General features: G+C 45.1%; 1 protein-coding gene across 1 annotated transcript; it reads left to right on the top strand.

Moving 5' to 3' along the window:
- Positions 1-521: 521 nt before the first annotated feature.
- On the top strand, positions 522-9,296 carry LOC106612838 (uncharacterized). The gene is made up of 4 exons (XM_014214411.2): positions 522-1,116; positions 2,053-2,210; positions 4,882-4,929; positions 7,631-9,296. Exons 2-4 carry the CDS (start codon positions 2,075-2,077, stop codon positions 8,434-8,436), a joined length of 990 nt encoding a protein of 329 aa, XP_014069886.1. The 5' UTR covers positions 522-1,116; positions 2,053-2,074; the 3' UTR covers positions 8,437-9,296.
- Positions 9,297-9,622: the final 326 nt, after the last annotated feature.

The raw sequence follows: 9,622 nt of genomic DNA on the forward strand, positions 1-9,622 counted from the left end.
CCATACCAAATGTAACATGTCATACTAAATGTAGGGTCTCGGATTAACGTAAAGAATAATACTAAATGCTCTGAGACCAGGTTGACTCTCAATGATTGGCAGACTTAATTCATGGCCAATTAAGCCTCATTATTATGCCAAATGTTGTGAAACAATTTAGAATCGTAGATCATTTCCCTATAGTCTTAACAGCTAGGCCTATCCTTCAAGCCTAGCAAGACATTGCCACCCCCATCAGGTAGGTCTGAAATGACTGGCATTAGCCTATGTCAGGTTGTCTCAGGGGACACGTGTCAAGAGCAATGACCCTATCCATTGTCCTGAAATTGAGTCAGTTATTTGCCGTGCATTTTCTCAAAGTAGCCCATTTGATATCATAAGAGGCCTGGCTGGAATAAACAGGCTTTGGTGCCACCCCAACATTTGTCTGACCAAAAGTACAGTCATTTTAATATGCATAATAAAGGCTCTCCTGTCCTGTTTCTGCCTTCGGACTACTGCTATATCGATCCTGGCAAAACGTCGATATTGGGTACGGCCACTTCTTACAATAAGCTGCACTCTAGTCGTACGATCATCTCGCGTGTTCCGGTCACGATGTCTTGTTTTCCTCATACGACAGTAGCCTACAGTACCAGCTCAACCAGCGCAACCCAACGGACGAGGGAGGAGAGGGATGCTGCGCCTGTCGAAATGTATCGCGCTCCGTTTCAATACGTTACACAGATGTAGGCTACAATCTACTTGCTTATGGTGACCTTGTTATGAGTATTTTTTTGCAATAACTTTGACTGACGTAGCGAGATGGTGCGGCAGTAAGGAATGGATATTTATCCTGTTGTAGCCTCCCAGGACCGTTGTGCGATGCGTCGCTGATCTGCATTTTTTTCTGCATACAGGCTATCATTGATAGATTCGTCGTCTTTCGTTCTTGATACAACGTTGTCGCCCGCAGATAATGTTGAATTGAGCTCAATTATTGGACGAATAGCATAAATGGTTTTGGAACATTCCTGGAAAACAATCATGTATGGATCGAAGGACTTGTTTATAGATCTTATGAATTTCAAATAGTAATTCTGTGGGACTCCGTTCAAAATTATCTAAAATAGCACGGTAAGCATGGATCATTTTCATAACATTTCCACATCTATTGAGTGTATTGTAGGCATGTAATCTACTGTAAAATGGAATTATACTGGTATTAGGATTGTCAACATACTGTAACCTACCAAGCATATTGCGTTGGTTTCTCCCATCTCTCTATTGGGTGATCAATGAACCTTTTACTGCATGACCTCAATGGTGAACTCATACACACGTTATCTTGCCTGACATCACCATCATCAATCAATGTGGGTTTTTATTTATCTTAGAATATATGAAGACTTCGGTGTTTCTCTTGTAATGCTTCATGAAAATGTATGCCAGGTGGTATTCTAAACTGCATTGTAAAGTAACATTAAATAATTAACCTACAGTCAAGTTCAAAAAAGAAGGGGGAAAGATACTGCAAATGCATCATTACACACACACACACACACACACACACACACACACACACACACACACACACACACACACACACACACACACACACACACACACACACACACACACACACACTTGTAATCCTTTTATTATTGTTCATCATTAGTAGCAGAAAAGTGACACTTATACACATGCAGGTATAATAAGGCTCTAAGTGGTATATATATATGGCCAATATACCACGGCTAAGTGCTGTTCTTATGCGCAACGCAGAGTGCCTGGATACAGCCCTTAGTCATGGTATATTGGCCATATACCACAAACCCCCGAGGTGCCTTACTGCTATTATAAACAGGTTACCAACGTAATTAGAACAGTAAAAATAAATGGTTTGTCATACCCGTGGTATACAGTCTGATATACCACGGATGTCAGCCAATCAGCATTCAGGGCTCGCAACGTGCGTAAGAACAGACCTTAGCTGTGGTATATTGGCCATATACCACACCTCCTAGTGCCTTATTGCTTACTTAACACCCTCTGACCCCGCTCTCTGTGCAGGGTGCAGGACAGGTGTGTCATCATGGAACCTACAGGCTCCACCTTGGACATGCAGATGAAGAGTGTTGAGAGGAGTACAGTGTTTCTCAGACAGGAACATCTCACCCTACTGCATGGCCTACACCTGGAGATCCTGTCCTTGCAGAAACGATGCACCGGTGAGTCTATACATCACACACACACACACACACACACACACACACACACACACACACACACACACACACACACACACACACACACACACACACACACACACAAAATTACATAATTTCCTGTCAGTGACTAATGTATGGTGTGGTATGTATTTAATCAGGCTTTGTGGCAAGCGATGCAGGACAGAATCCATTATAGAATTAATACACTCTCTCTCTCTCTCTCTCTCTCTCTCTCTCTCGCTCTCTCTCTCTCTCTCTCTCTCACACACACACACACAAGCACACACATCATACATAATCTATAGACAGATGTCATAACCAATATGAAGGGGGCTAAGCTCTGTCCACTTGACACGTCAGCAGCGAAGAGAGAGAGAGAGAAGTGATGGTCAGATGAAATTAGACTAGTGGAGTAGACTGTGACCCTCTTTACAACAGCAGTGTTACTGCAAGCCAAGCAGAGGGAGCCCTCACTGCAGAACAAGATGTAGCCAAGAAGGCCATGAAGCATCCCTATCGATGCATCTCTTCTCTGCACTCGGCTCTCCTACTGTTGAGTTAAAGGGCATCACCACATGGTGTTATGGTTTGACTGACAGACTAGGCCTATACACAGCAAAGATGCTATAGCCATCAAATCTTAGATACAAACTCAGTGTAGCCTTCTGTACTAGTCTCTCAGCGCAATAGTTTCTTGTGACTATTAACTTTAACAGAGCAGGTTTACCTCAGTGAATCCTCCCCCCACTACAGCCAGGGTTTCCATGAAAGGGAACCACAGGTCAATATCTTCCTGTTCCTGGCAGTCAGGGGGTCTGATTCCTCCTCTGGATTCATCCTCTCTGCTGTGGTTCATCTATTATCATCCTCCTCTTTCTCTTTCATCCTTTCTTTCTTTCTTTCTTTCTTTCTTTCTTTCTTTCTTTCTTTCTTTCTTTCTTTCTTTCTTTCTTTCTTTCTTTCTTTCTTTCTTTCTTTCTGTCTGTCTGTCTGTCTGTCTGTCTGTCTGTCTGTCTGTCTGTCTGTCTGTCTGTCTGTCTGTCTGTCTGTCTGTCTGTCTGTCTGTCTGTCTGTCTGTCTGTCTGTCTGTCTGTCTGTCTGTCTGTCTGTCTGTCTATCTGTCTGTCTATCTGGAGGTTGATGGGATTTCCTGAGCAGGCAAAGGAGGGTGATAGGTTAAAGGATTTACTGTGCTTATTTTGGGAGGTAAAGTGTCTATTCATGTGAGTGAGAGGGCATGGGCAAGGAAAGAAAATAAATACTGCACAGTATATTTTAGTCTTTGTCCTTGAGGGCAACCCAAGCATGGCGTCTGTCTGACTGGAGAGGTGCTTAGAGTCCACCCAGATAAACAGAATCAGTTTAACTCAATGTGATTACTGTATGTCCAGTCTACACAAGGCCCTTATCATGTCTGTTTGAACTGTCTGCAATCAAGTTACTTGACAGACTAGACGCAAAGAAATATATTGGAATGCAACACTTCAATAGCACTACAATTACAAGTAGAGATGAACATGGGTAACAGGGATCCCGGGACTGTCCTGAGAACACTATTCACATTTCCTGAAACAATTCAATGAAAGACACGAGAAATTACACAATTTCCCCCCAATGTTAGCACTAATGCAGGCCCTACACATGCGCAGTGTCAGATCAGCAAAAAATAAAACAGCAGATTATCCAAACAAGTTGTCACATGAAGCATTTAGTCTAGCGCATTGACTTCACACAAAGTCGCCATAAATTCAGTGCACGCATAATTGACACTGCCGGACTGCACACGCGACCCGAATGCAGTTAAACCCTACAGGAAACCCCTACTGTAAGCCTATAGACCACAAAATAACGTGTGCCTCTTTTAGCTGTCATTGTGAATCTTCAGACAGTCACAAATTTGATAGGCTTATACACAATTCACTACATAGGCATCTCTGTCACAGACATGAAGTCTGTTAACAATTCGGGGAGGCATGAGGACAATTCTATCTTCTCCTGTTCTAGAGCCTAGGCTATTTTCCTATCCAGTCCCAATCCTAGTGAAACCTAAAATCCTGACTCCTGTCTTGCATGAAAATCCCTAACTTTATTCTGTAATCCATAGGTTGCATTATCAAAGCACGTCTCTTGCCTATGCATGTCAAAATACCGCAATAACATTTCCCCTGCTTCTCTGCGCTGACTCATAGCCTAGCCTACTTACTGCCCATATGAGTGCTGAGGAAATATTCTGTTGAAGAGTATTTTGCTCCACTCATACAGGAGTAATAAAGACCTAGTGAACAACAGTTTTGTATTTTTGGGGTGATTTATCTTTTGAATTTTTGGGGTGATTTATCAGGGGATGCTGCAGCACCCTCAGCACCCGTACTTCCCGCGGCTATGATTGGCACTTCCGATTTTTGCTGTATTTCCCTGAGACTCTCAGGTTAAATATGAATTATTCCTGGTATTGAAACTTTGTCGATTTGTGGGAAAATATGAATCCCTAGTTTCGATCAGTTTTAGCATTTAGTCTTTCAATGAGACACATGCCCGCATTCCTTTCTTTTATATTTTTTAATTCCTATTTGTATCCTAGACTTACTCACATTACTCATTTCTGTCTCACACATTACTCATTCATGTCTCTGTCTCACTGATGTCTCATTTCTTGTCTCTGTTTTCTCAGAGTTGACATCTGAGCTGAATGTGAAGCCTCCAGGCAAGAGTGAACTGGGTAAGTTCTGTGTCTCTCTTTCTTTCTCTCTCTCCCCCCTCTCTCTGCAAGTTTCGCTTTTTGACACTGACTGTTTGTCCTCTTTGGCTCATCACCCCAACTCCCCATCTCACCCTCATGGCAGTATCCCTCACTTTACCCATCCCCCAAGGGACATCCCTGTGATCGACCTCCCCAAACAATCTCTCCCTTCTCCCCTCTCCCTCTCCCCCTCACCCAAAAAGACCATATTCCATAACACATCATCATATAGGGGATGCACTTTTTATGGCTTGATCTGCTATTACCTGGAAAAAATATAGGATGGTGGGAATTGGGTAGATTGGCAGCAGAGTTCAAGTTCATGAATATGAACCATCAGGCAAAAGGCTGTGTATGCAACTTAATATTCCCTTAATAGGTTGTTTGTTGAATTAGAATGTCTAGATACAAGATGGATATTATGCTAATATCTTAGTTTAGATAATTACAGAGACAGAGGGGATGGGAGGGAAGGGTGGTGGAGAGAAAGAGAAAGAAAGGAGGAGATGAGGGGGTCATGCCCATCTGCAGCCCATTAGAACTCATCAGGACCCCCCTCTTTTTCCAGAGCAGTCCATCCCTTGCTCTATCACTCCGCCAAAGCCCCCACTCCTCCATCCTCGCAAATTGATCCATCCATTTTTACTCCCCTCTCATGTTCCTCTGTGCCCTGGTGGAGGGATCCAATTACAGTCTGTTTGCTGAGACAGAGAGGTGGAGGGACAAGGGAGGAAGGGAGGATGGTACAGTTAGGGGGGCACAAGAAACTGTTAGAGGGACTGTAAGAGAAAGAGAGAAATAGAGAAAGTGGTAAAGAGGGAGTGAGAGAGAGAGAGCGAGAGAGAGGGAGGGGAGAGAAAGAGAGAGAGTTAGATAAAGTGCTAAAGAGGGAGTGAGAGAGAGAGGGAGCGCGAGAGAGAGATAGAAAGGGGGGAGGGGAAAAGGATGGAGAAATGGAGATTAGATTACATAGCATTTTCTATATTTGGAGCATGACCTCACTACCCTGGTCTAGTGGGCGACAGTTAGACAGAGACCAGGGAGAACTACACCCAGGAGAGAGAGAGCTGGGGTTACCCAGAGAGAGGGGGAGGGAAAGAGACATGAAGGGAGGGAGGGGAGAAACAGAGATGGAGAAAGAAAAATCTGTAAAATAGTGATTGGGATCGGAAGAAGAATTAAGATAGAGGGATGGAGAAAGAGGTATGGAATGAGAGAGACTGGTACAGAGAGAGGGATTAAGAGGGATGAGAGGAGAGAAGAACAAGAGAAAGAGAGGAGGGTGAGAAAGCAGATAGAGGAAGGGCTACTTATATGGATATCAGGTTCCTCTATTCTAAACGTAATGCAGCAATCCTAATATAGGCCTAACGAATATCTCTACTGACCATTTTACAATGATTTCATATCAAAGTTTCAACTAATCACAGCTCCTTTTGCTCTTCTTTTTGGGGGATTCTTCCATCCCATCCGTCTTCTTTGACCTAATTCTTGGGTCAACCAGCGTACCAGAGGCTGTGGTGTAATTCCTCTCCCTTTGCACAGCTGTCTGAGCCCAAAGCCACAGCTACAGTACAGCTACGGTTAGGTCTGACTAAGGCTTTTTTCCTACTAGAGGGATTTCAATGTGATGGAGAACCGTAGGTTTGACCAAAAAGCACAGCAAATGTTGTACAATGATTTTAAACTGGCGGTTAAAACTGGATGCAATGATGTTATCACTGCCAATTCCTAGTGTCATTTTACCTTTATTTAACCAGGCAAGTCAGTTAAGAACAAATTCTTATTTTCAATGACAGCCTAGGAACAGTGGGTTAACTGCCTTGTTCAGGGGCAGAACGACAGATCAGCTCGGGGATTCAAAATTGCTTCCTTTCGGTTACTAGCCCAACGCTCTAACCACTAGGCTACCCCGCCGCCCCAATGATGATATCAGTGCAGCCAATTTTGTCCACTGGGAAACAAGTTATTATTGGGTTGAGGGGGCTATCAGTACGTTACATGATTGAATGAAATATCAGCCACCAACCCACCAAAACAATCACCTTCCTTCCCCTCCCATCACACCACCACTGCACGTGAGCAGTCTGCCAGTCTGCTATCTTCAATCTCTCTCTATAGTGGGTAAGTGGCAGCAGATGGCACACCCTGCCAGTGGCCATGCCGTGGTTGGTAGGGATTGGGTGGTGGCTACTGGCAGGGATTTCCTCAATGGCTCTGTAATCCTTTGCACATATGTGCTCAGTCTTCTGCCTTTGTCCAGGCAATCCCTAAACCCACATACCATTTCCTATCTGCCAGATTATCCACAAATGTGCGTTGAGGGTAAATTGGTGATTGAAAGCAGCAAGCGCTGGTCACATTACTTAATTTCATATCCATTTGACTGACTGGATCATATCCAGGCTGTGTGTTATTTCTCTGTATGTGCTCTATGCTCTGTTCTCTGGTCCTATGTCCAGATGAACAGGGCGTTGGGGGATGGGGTTAGGAGTGCTATGTGTGGGCAATATGTCAGCATGGGTAATTGATGCCAAGTACACACAGCCCTTAATGTAAATCCTGGCAGCTGCATTTGGGGCTTGTTTTTCTGTCTGTATGTTAGTCATCTGTCAGTGAATCTCTGATGATTTGACTTGTGTGTGCTTATCTGTTTATGTGTTTGTGTGTCTGTCCTCAGACCTGGCGGAAGAGGAAGAGCAGCTGGAGGCCCGCTGTCTGGAGGTCGAAGATCGCCTGGCCGAGCAGCAGTGCACCCTGGGAGAGCTGCGTAAAGAGCTGACTCACAAGGGGGCGCTGGTAGGTGTGCTGCGGGCCAACCTCAAGGACAAGGAGCGCCGCTTCCTGGACGAGCTGAAGAGCCGCAGCCACCGCTCCACGGTGCTCAACACAGAGCTGCAGAGGCAGACCGAGGCGGCAGCCTACCTCTCCTTCCAGCTGCACGCCGCCCGTCAGAAACTGCACCACCAGAGACTGCAGCAGAAGCAGCAGGCCATCAGGGAGAACCGGGAGAATAGGGATCATCATGGGAAACCCCCTGGGCTCCAGTACAGCCAAGTAGCCGAGTGGGACACCGCCACCTTTTCTCCGTTTTCTCCTCAGTCACCCTCCGGTTTCTCCAATGCCTCCAACGCCAGCTCCGCCATAGCCTCCCCTGTGGTAAAGCCTAAACGCAGGGGCAGCAGGGCCACATCAGGGCACCAGCTCCGGGCAGAGAGGGCCAGGGAGTGTGTCCCCCAGGAGAAGGTGATGGGCCCCGCAGAGCCCACCGCCATGCCTGACCCAGCGCTGTTCCTCCACCCTCACCGCAGGCACCACAGGTCCAGGCATTCCCACTCCCTGGCCCACAGACAGCCTCCTCTGGTGGGGGAAAGAGGGGAGGAGGAGGGGGGTGGAGAGGGGCCAATGGAGCCCCAGGATGGAGCTCCTCCTAGAATGGCAGCCACGGCCACAGCGCCACCTGCTGGCTGGTCAGACCAAGGCTGAATAACTAGCCCCACTGTGACCATCCCTAGAAATACATCATCATCACTAGCATCATCATTACTATCATCATAATAATTGTCATCATCATCCCTATGACCATCTGATTTTATTAATACTGTAAATTGCCTATTGTCCTACACCTTGATCGAATTGATTCTGAAATGAATATAGCATTGTTGATTATAATCCTATTAACTCTAATGACTGGTATTTAGATGTATTGCTATAATGAACACTTTTTATAGTTATACATTTTGACATGACCTGAATTAACTCAAACTTCCAGTTGTATGAACACCCAATGGGGTTGTTGTTACTAATCACTTCACGTCAATGTGTGGAATCATGTAGTTGAATGCATTTACACTGGCGTCGCTCTATATAACGTTATTATGGGGCCTTATCCGAGTGTGGCGTCCTTTGTGGAGGTTAGTTTAACCTATGGCCTGTAGCCTTAGACCACAGCACCTACTGTGCATTTACCTTACCCTACTGTGTCGTTTTAGGGCCAACCATAAATCAACACTGGGTCGCCCTTGTAGAAAAAATGTGTCTGACCTCTGTTGCGCTGAGTCACAGTTGGGTAGTGTTTGAGCATCTGCATCTGTGTATGTCCTTGCCGTGAACACGATTGATCTTCTGATCTTCATTGTTGGCCTTCACTGGCAAAGGTCCCACAGGTCCAAGAGGGGTAGTCATGCATTCCTATCCCACTGAATCTACCTTTATTCCATTGGTCATACAATAGGTACGCCTACAGCACACTATATATGTTATACAATAATTGAAAGTAACATTAGTTCACTGGCCTGACACAAAAATCTTAGTGGGTTTCAAATAAAATGTGCCTCTGAACTTAACAAAAAACATATTAGATCTCGGGATTACAATCAATCAATCAAATGTATTCAAAAAGCCGTTTTTACATCAGCCGATGTCACAAAGTGCTGTACAGAAATCCAGCCTAAAACCCCAAACAGCAAGCAATGCAGATGTAGAAGCACGGTGGCTATGAAAAACTCCCTAGAAAGGCAGAAAACCTAGGAAGAAACCTAGAGAGGAACCAGGCTCTGAGGGGTGGCCAGGCCTCTTATGGCTGTGCCGGGTGGAGATTATAACAGAACATGGCCAAGATGTTCAAACGTTCATAGATGACCAGCAGGGTCAAATAATAATGATCACAGTG

The sequence above is a fragment of the Salmo salar genome, chromosome ssa09, assembly GCF_905237065.1.
Source record: "Salmo salar chromosome ssa09, Ssal_v3.1, whole genome shotgun sequence".
Classification (NCBI taxonomy): Eukaryota; Metazoa; Chordata; class Actinopteri; order Salmoniformes; family Salmonidae; genus Salmo; species Salmo salar.

Coding starts and splice junctions, on each gene's coding strand:
- LOC106612838 (XM_014214411.2), top strand. CDS start 2,075: ATGGAACCTACAGGCTCCACCTTGGACATGCAGATGAAGAGTGTTGAG. Junction 2,211..4,881: donor CTTGCAGAAACGATGCACCG/GTGAGTCTATAC, acceptor CTGTTTTCTCAG/AGTTGACATCTGAGCTGAAT. Junction 4,930..7,630: donor TCCAGGCAAGAGTGAACTGG/GTAAGTTCTGTG, acceptor GTCTGTCCTCAG/ACCTGGCGGAAGAGGAAGAG.